This window comes from Haliotis rufescens, unplaced genomic scaffold, assembly GCF_023055435.1.
Source record: "Haliotis rufescens isolate VD_foot unplaced genomic scaffold, xgHalRufe1.0.p SCAF_6, whole genome shotgun sequence".
Taxonomy (NCBI): Eukaryota; Metazoa; Mollusca; class Gastropoda; order Lepetellida; family Haliotidae; genus Haliotis; species Haliotis rufescens.
Window position 1 is genome coordinate 5,511,956 of NW_025964334.1, and position 9,506 is coordinate 5,521,461.

General features: G+C 42.6%; 1 protein-coding gene across 1 annotated transcript; it reads left to right on the forward strand.

Annotated features, from left to right (window-relative positions):
- The first annotated feature begins 1,338 nt into the window (after positions 1–1,338).
- Positions 1,339–8,914, forward strand: LOC124148783. Its single transcript, XM_046520070.2, has 6 exons — positions 1,339–2,131; positions 3,933–4,183; positions 6,044–6,216; positions 7,728–7,866; positions 8,576–8,711; positions 8,821–8,914. Exons 1-6 carry the CDS (start codon positions 1,738–1,740, stop codon positions 8,907–8,909), a joined length of 1,182 nt encoding a protein of 393 aa, XP_046376026.2. The 5' UTR covers positions 1,339–1,737; the 3' UTR covers positions 8,910–8,914.
- Positions 8,915–9,506: the final 592 nt, after the last annotated feature.

Sequence of the window (9,506 nt, forward strand, 5' to 3'; positions counted from 1 at the left end):
TGAAGACCATTTTTGGTGTCCCCCGCCGTGATATTGCTGGAATATTGCTAAAAGCGGCGTAAAACCATACTCGCTCACTCACTATAAACACACATCCAGGAACTCCCTTTAATTACGGTAAGAGCTGTCTAATGAAGACTGGTGGTGATGATGTGTGAACTGGCCGATTGTGTGGTGTTCCCCGACAGCGTGTTACCAACTGCTTGTGTGCCTGGATCTTGACCGTCGGCAACAGGCCGACGTAATAATGCCGTAATATTTCTGACAGCGGTGTAAAATAACATTCACCCACCACATCGTAGTAAATAATTCGAGGAAATAAAACCCTTGAAAAAAAATAGATTCGTGGAATGATGTAGCCATACCTAATAACCTGAGGGTAACATGCCTTGAGGGTTGTTCCTGAAATGTAAGGACGACCTCTGACCTCTGTACATCTAGATGAAATGAGTCTGGCAGCTGACGTCAGGTACACCTATCACACCATAGTGACACCTGACGTTTACGAGCTACGTCTATTTATAGCGACAATACTCGCAGCTGTAGCAAATGTATGCAACATGGCAACGACCGCTCGTAAATACAAATAGATAGAAATCTCTTATAGCGAGCACAATGGATCACTATTGCACATATATATACGTGATGGGATACATGCGGCCATTATGTGAAGGCATTGTTTTGTAGACAAGCGTGATCAGATAAAAAAATATAATATTATGTTTTATAACTGCGACTTAACGTTCCATTATTAAAATAATTGATATCCCCATTTCACGTATAAAAGGGATTTTTAGTGAGAAAGAGACGACAATACCCCGTGTTTGTCGGGAAACCCTGTCTACAGCTGTGACCTCTTGGTGTGACAGTTACAGTTTATGATGCTGTAGGCGGCGTGGATCGCCTATTATACTGAGTATACTGGTATTGAATTGTTGGTTCAGACACTATTTACATGTCGGGTGCAGGCAGTGTTGTCACACGTCACGACAGGCCCGATAAGTGAGTGAGTGAGTGAGGAAAACCGGAAGTGATGCAGGTCTCAGGTTAATGGTCGCATACGTCTAGATGTTGCAATTAGTAACGTGTGAGATATTGTATCTAGGTCATTAGTTACAGCTATACACCACAACATATATATTTTGAGCTAGGCCTGTCAATCAGCCCGAGTCTTGTTCCCCTTTAATGATATTTTGCAACCGATCTTACTTATCTCCCTTGCCTTCAGATTTACCTGTCACAGCTTGGGTCGTGCTTGCTATAACTGTGAACGTGTCAAAGATCGTGTTGTTTCAGACGGAAGGGCTGCAACATGTGGCCGTTAATTATGAAATATCTTGACCACAGGCGCGTACAGACAGACAGCCAGGGATGCTGCATTGGTGTGCATGGGACGAACACATGCACGTGCAGTGGGGGATACTTCATGCTACATGCACGTGCAGTGGGGGATACTTCATGCTACATGTACCCAGGATGCAGGGGGATGCTGAAAGGAGGATGTAGCAGAGCCTGATTATATTCTATCTTCAACTTTACTCAGGATCTGACCGAATAATTTCCTGACGACAAAACTTGTGCACGTATGATAGCCATAAGGTTGTGTCATTCTTGTATGTCGCAAAATTTGTATTACATATTTCAGTGTCAAACGTGCTAAGACAGTGACAGAACACTATATTTTGAAGATTAACGTATAACATTACAAGTCTCTACAAGACGGGATCCAGGAGCACCATGATGAATTATCCAAGGGACAATGCATTCTCAAAACAGAGTTTAATCACTGAATTGTCTGTCAAAGCCGATAAGCTTTTTCGATTAGGGAAAAGAATGCGCTTAAGCGACGCGGCAATCATTAACTGCTCCAGAAAGGCATTACAAAGAAGTATTTCGAACAGAACATTGTTTGGGCGACACATGGACGTGGTATGTTCTGTTATACACTATCTGAGAAGTCTGAGATTTAGCACAGTGGTGGCAGTGGCTGTGTTAGGTTTGATGACGATAGTGGTTTGCTGTGACGTCATACCCCCCTCGATGGAGGAGTCGCTGTCTGGCTTGGAGTATAAGGTTGCGAGACTAGCTCGCCTGTTCATGGAACCCTACCTGCCCACCACGGGTGCTGACGGTGAGTCCTACCATAACGCCTTCGTTAACTTTCTTTGGTGGTATAGAGGGGCGATGTGAAGATGGGACATACAAAAATATTCATAATAATTTGTGAGTGAGTGAGTAGAGCTGTGCGACCCTATAATCATCCTTTTAGCAATATCACAGCGGGGGACACTATATATGGGCTTTAAACAGTGTTGGGCGGTCGGGTAGCCTTGTGGTTAAAGCGTTCGCTCGTCACGCCGAAGACCCGGGTTCGATTCCCGACAGGGGTACAATATGTGAAGCCCATTTCTGGTGTCCCCCGCAGTGATATTGCTGGAATATTGCTAAAAGCGGCGTAAAACCATACTCACTCACTCACTTCAAACATTGTACCCTTAGGGGAAATCCGATCAGCTTTAACCACTAAGCTACCCAACATTATCAGATGAGGTGAATGGAGTCTAACGTTGCGCTCAGCAAGGGCATGGCTAGGGGGAGTAGAATGTTAGCAATCATATTTATTTCTTAAACACTCATAACACTTATGAAACACAAACACGGGCCAGCGCAACATATCTAAAACTAGATATAAAACTACGAGATTCCACGACATATCCTCACCATGTTCTGTACATCAAACATTTGAAGTATAAAACAGTTGGATTATTGTGATCAAACCCAGATATCCTCATAGAATATACATTGTCAATGCAAGACAATATAATCACTCTAGATTATCCACCGAAACATTCCATTTGACGGAAGGGGCAAAATAACCGTGAACATTATATGAATGGAGTGTGAGTGAGTTTGGTTTTACGCCGCTTTTAGCAATATTCCAGCAATATCACGGCGGGGGACACCAGAAATGGGCTTCACACATTGTACCCATGTCGGGATTCGAACCCGAGTCTTCGGCGTGACGAGCGAACGCTTTAACCACTAGGCTACCCGACCGCCCCTTATATGAATGGACGTGGAAATCAGTGATGACACCAGGTGTTCGCGACAAGGGTAAAAGAAATGTAACAAGCAAACAACGTCGAACCTACTCATCAACGACAATGTTGACACTGGTAGTCGGGTCAACCTGTAAGTTAATAAAAGATCATGTTGCTTTTGCAAACGACTGAAAAAAGAACTCACTAAAGCACTTTTTGAAAATTAATTTATTTCATTTTATTTTTGTAACGATTGCAAAGTGTAAACATTTGCTTTTGTGCTACGTGGTAGCTACTCTATTGTTGAAGACTACTGCACTTATATAGCGATGTGCGTGCGTGCGTGCGTGCGTGCGTGCGTGCGTACAATAATCTCAATGCTATGCCTTGGACAAAGGCCGACACCGCATTATATATACCGGTACATCTGATGTGTCACATCATCGTACATGTTGGCAATGCCTGAAATCTAAGCTACACCGTCAAACCAAGCTTGACTATTCTAATCATTTGAAGATAATTAACTGACAATCCATCCAATGGCATTGTCCAGCACAGTAACAACAGAAAGGGCTATGCTCTATTAAGCAGATAACATTGCATATTCATGATGACGTGAAACTTTTATAGATAACACACGTTCTTTATCGTTTGTAACTACTTATTATGGAGTTTAGCTTTATGTACTCTGAAACGTGTCTAAGCTAACCAACGTGTGTGATGATATAGCAGCGTTAAGGCCAGGCTAGGCTCGATGTCCACTCATTGGTTGTTGAAAGCCTAATTATCAAAATAATTATATAGAACCTTACTCTAGTCTTTGGGAAAACATTTGGTGCATGTGACATTTATCAGACAGTTAATGTACAACAATTACCTCCCCTGTTTAAGAATATATCCAAGCTGAGTGTGCTGTGCCCAACCCCCTCTACCGCGACCACACCGACTGCGGACGCTGCAGTGGCGTTACACAAGCTACATTGTTACATGGTGTGGCACAACATGACAACACCGACAGCATCGTGGGTCTTGACATGAACGATGACGACGGTAAAGATACCTCCCAAGGAGCTGAGACCGCCACAGAGAACGATGTTGAAGAGAACAAGGAGATAACATTCGAATACATTTTGTTGCATAAGGTAATGTGTATCGCAGAAATTGTTTTTACAATATTTAATTTATGCTGTCATATGGATATATAATTTAAAAGTGTTTTAAGCTCACCTACAAAAGATAAATATTAAAGACTCTGATATCTGTGAAGAATGTGGACAAGTGGATACACTCCAACACTATGTATTTTACAGTCATAACGTCAATAGATTCTGGAATGTATTTTTTGATATTTCAAAAGCAGTTTATTCAGATTTAGTAATTCAGGATTATTGCCAGTGTGTCTTTACAGGGATCATACTAAAACCTTCTCGTTCTCAATCTTTTAATTCTATATTATTTTCAAAATTTTATGAACATTGTATATCGCTCAAGAGTAATACAAATTAACTATGTTTTTAATAATTTTATAAGAGAACTTAAGGATATTATATACATAATGCGACAAAGCAAACGTTAGGATAATTTAGATTTAATTAAAAAAATAGACTTATTCTTAGAACAAGTTAATTGATATATCAGCTGTTATTTTGGTACTTATTATTCTAAGTAATGTTATTATCCCACCAAGCCCTATACCTCTTGGTTACAGGCCGGCAAAGCCACATTTCGAAAATAGATAGCCCAAATTGATGTGGCTCTCGCGGCAATGGTTATGGTTGCGTGATTGTATAATGTGGCTCTCGCGGCTATGCTGTCAAAACATGTGAGTTTGTAAGGGTTACTTGTAAAACCGTGGCAATTATTTTGAGAAGAAAAAAATAGAAAAATAAAATGCACAGGTATGCATATGGTGCTGACAATAACAGACTCATAGTTGGGTGGAACTTTGGGATTCTACCCCAAGACCAGCAGATACTGTCACACCAAAGGGACGCAATTCTTCACAGCGAATTAAGTCACAGACCAAAGGCGTAGCTAGGGAAAATTTAAGTGTAAGCAATAATATTTATTTTTCTTTAACACTCATTACGCTTCACAAACACAAACACAGGCCAGCGCAACATATCTTAAACCGAGATTTCACGACATATTCTCACCACGTTCTGAACATCACAATTCAAGTATGAAACAGTTGGATTATTGTGATCAAACCCAGACATCCTCATAAAATATACGGGGCGGTCGGGTAGCCTAGTGGTTAAAGCGTTCGCTCGTCACGCCGAAGACCCGGGTTCGATTCCCGACATGGGTACAATGTGTGAAGCCCATTTCTGGTGTCCCCCGCCGTGATATTGCTGGAATATTGCTAAAAGCGGCGTAAAACCATACTCACTCACTCACTCATAAAATATACATTGTCAATGCAAGCCAATATAATCACTCTAGATTATCCACCGAAACAGATTCCATTTGACGTAAAGGGCAAATAGTTGTGACCATTATATGAATGGACCGCTGAAAATCAGTGATGACACCAGGTGTTCACGACAAGGGTAAAGAAAATGCAAACAAACAACAACATCGAACCAACTCATCAACGACAATTTTGACACTGGTAGTCGGGCCAACGTGTAAGTTAACAAAAGGTCATGAACTTTTAAAAGAACACACTAAAGCAAGGTAAGAAAAACGCACATAGAGACGTTTTGATGTGGATTCTTACACCGTTATCAAGCTGGAGTGACAACGGTGTCGAAACGTCGCTATATGCAATAAACCACAAGTTGTTATCCATAAAGTTGCACGTTTTTCTTACTTATTTTGCCAATCAAACACACTGAAGTCCTTTTTTTTAAATCATTTTATTTCATGTTATTTTTGGAACGATTTCAAAGTGTAGGCGTTTGCTCTTTGTGCTACGTGGTAGCAACGCCACTGCAGACCTACCAGTGCCCTGCGCGTCCTGAGTACTGACAATGCAGCCATTCTACTTTCACTTTCAGGACTCCGCCAGCAGTGTGCACGTGTCCGACATGATGGCGGTGCTAGGAGAGCATGAAGGCGTTCTGGCCAACACCACGATGGACTGTTCTCCCGTCGGGGCCATTCCCCTCAAGGACTTCTTCACCCACAGCTTTTATTCCAATTTTCAGACGGAGAAATTATCATGTACCTGGTACGATTCAAGTGAGACAAAGTTTGTTTGTTTGTTTATTTGTTGTTTAACGCCGCACATAGCAATATTCCAGCTATATGACGGCGGTCTGTAAATAATCGAGTCTGGACCAGACAATCCAGTGATTGACATCATGAGCATCGATCCACGCAATTGGGATACGATGTCTGACCACCCGATCCAGTTAGTCGCCTCTTACGACAAGCATAGTTGCCTTTTACGGCAAGTATGGGTTGCTGAAGACCTATTCTATCCCGGATCTTCACGGGTCTAGTGAGACAATGTATTTCACATGACATTTAAACATAACTATTATCGGTCTTAATTAGCAGGACAAAAGGACACTTGGGAAAAGGGACACCATATTATTTTTTATTGGAAACTTATATCAGTGTCCGCACGTTCCAAAAAATTGAGTGATTATTCCCTGCAATAGCGCAGTTCGGAACTGCGTTTTATTTTTTTTAGTATTTGTTCCAGAATAATCTGGAAAAATGTTATGTTGCCAAATATTTTTAAAACAAATGTTCGCTGGACAACATTAATGTCCTGAAAAAAAACGTGAAAACAAATTGCACAGAGGACGCAATTAGTGACAAGTGTAAAATATTGAGATATTGTCTCTGTGTATATGTAGTGAGTGAGTATGGTTTTACGCCGCTTTTAGCAATATTCCAGCAATATCACTGCGGGGGACACCGGAAAATAGGCTTCATACATTGTACCCATGTGGGGAATCGAACCCGGGTCTTCGGCGTGATGAGTCAACGCTTTAACCACTAGGTTACCCCCCACCCCCAAGTGTACATGTAACTTGGATCAATCTCAAAGTGTACGCGGGCACGTGATATAACTGGAAAACTGTTAAACCCAACCCACTCACTCAAAGTGTACGCGGGCACGTGATATAACTGGAATACTGTTAAACCCAACCCACTCACTCAAAGTGTACGATCGTGAACAAAACATCAGTCCCCACGAAGATGTCTTATTGTTGTTTAACGCCAGCATCAGCAATATTCCAGCTATATGGTGGTGACCTTTAACAGGCGAATCTGGCCCAGACAATCCAGTGATTGATATTATGCACAATGTTCCACGCCGTCGGATTGCGTTTTCGTTTGTTTGTTTAACACCGTACTCAGCAATAATCCAGCTTTATGACGGTGGTCTGTAAATAATCGAGTCTGGACCAGGCAATCTAGTGATTAATATCATTGAGCATCGATCCATGCAATTTGGATCGATGACATGCATCAACCAAGTCAGCAAGCCTGACCGCCCGAATCCGTTCGTTATTACGATAAGCATAGGTTGCTGCGGACCAATTCTAACCAAGAATCACCCTGCTGTGTATATACACTGAAAGAAAGTGCCAAGACTCCATGTTATGTCTATCGAAGACTCTGTTTTCTACGTGTGAATACCCAGAACTTCCTTGTCTGTTTAGGCTAGATACATGTCTGTTACATTACTGGCTAATTCCATTGACTTCTGCATCCACTGTTTAGGAAAAGCAAGCTGAATCTGGCCGTCGCCATGTTGATGAGGAAGATGTTTCCCAGACCCAAGCTGTTGCCCCCGGAGTCCGAAGTGGCACCGCAGAAGTTTATATACGTGGATGGTCCTGGGACAGGAGGCAGGAAAATGGTAGCCAGTGTTTGTCATTGAAGGAGTTTGTTGTTTTGTTTGTTGTTTAACGCCACACTCAGCAATATTCCAGCCCTTGGGTAGAATACGTCTTCACCAACCCATGCTTGCCGTAAAAGGCGACTAACGGGATCGGGTGGTCAGGCTTGCTGACTTGGTTGATGCATGTCATTGTATCCCAATTGCGTAGATCGATGCTCATGATGTCAATCACTGGATTGTCTGGTCCAGACTCGATTATTTACAGACCGCCGTCATATAGCTGGAATATTGCTGAGTGTGGCGTTAAACAAAAAACAAACGACGGGTGGCCCAAATCCCGCTGTGCCCTTAGGCGTGGCACAAACTTATGATCGTGAGTTCGAATTCCGGTTCGCCTTCTTTATGATCCTAGACTTGTCAGTATCATACCTTGCCTATGGACTTCACCGAAGTGGTCAACGTCTAAAACCTGCATCACTTCGGGCTTTCTTTCCGAATCAAGCTGGTATAACTGAAATACTGTTCAAACCGGCGTCAAACTCACTCACTCACTCACTCACTCGTGCACTCACTCACTCACTCACTCACTCACTCACTATCCATCTCCATGTTTTGTTCATTTAACTTTATCATCTTCATGGAAAGTGTTACCTGATCTCAACAAAACTTCAACAAACGGTGAGTTGGAATATGTATATTATATTGTTGAACCTTGTTTGTTTATCAGAATGAAGGTTTCGCGGACTTCATCTACACCTGGTACGTGCAGGGGCAAGGGGAGAGAACTCTCAAATTTTCACCGCCACTTGAGTGTCGAAATGCATGTCGGGACATTCACGTGACGGTCATGGAAGGCGACACACGTAAGTATGGAGGAAGATGTTATCATTTTAAGGTTTAGGAACTGATATGAGTATTATAACATGCTTTTATCATTCTCTCACATTCAAACCCCGATTTCTGTCTTTCCAGTTATATTTCCTGGCAATCTCTGGGATGTGCATTTGCTGGCCAACAAGAAGTCGACCAGTCTCGCATTTGAGGGATATATGTACATTTGAAAAAAACGAATCATATATATAATAGTGTTATAATTGTTTTTGAAGACTTTGATACGATCTGAAGTGTTTAATATATGAAGCTTTAGACACGCCAAACATGTGCGTTCAATGCTAACCTAATTGTCTTCTTGCGATCAACTCTGATGAATCTAATTTTAGCAGACAGCCATGCTGAGATTGCACATTATATGCGCGCATTCTGCGATTTCCTTCCATGGAACAGACACACTGCATGGAAAGTTGATTAGAGTTAGAGTTAATTGAGTTCACTAGCTACACCCTGAGATTACGTCATATCGTCTGCACCGACCGCCTCCGTGGTCTGGTGGATAGAGCGTCTGCCTGGAGGGCGGAAAGTCGCGACCTACCAAAAAACGGTAAAAGATGGTACTTGTTGTTGTCCTGGATCAGGTGGATCAGAGGGGGTCGGGGTAGGTCAGGTGGACCAGAGTGGGTCGGGGTAGGTCAGGTGGACCAGAGGGGGTCGGGGTAGGTCAGGTGGACCAGAGGGGGTCGGGGTAGGTCAGGTGGACCAGAGGGGGACGGGGTAGGTCAGGTGGACCAGAGGGGGACGGGGTAGGTCAGGTGGACCAGAGG

What these genes read in the sequence shown, in the direction of transcription:
- LOC124148783 (XM_046520070.2), top strand. Translation starts at nt 1,738, where the DNA reads ATGATGAATTATCCAAGGGACAATGCATTCTCAAAACAGAGTTTAATC. An exon ending in AATACATTTTGTTGCATAAG is followed by an intron (nt 4,184 to 6,043) that starts GTAATGTGTATC and finishes TTTCACTTTCAG; the next exon opens with GACTCCGCCAGCAGTGTGCA. An exon ending in GAGAAATTATCATGTACCTG is followed by an intron (nt 6,217 to 7,727) that starts GTACGATTCAAG and finishes TCCACTGTTTAG; the next exon opens with GAAAAGCAAGCTGAATCTGG.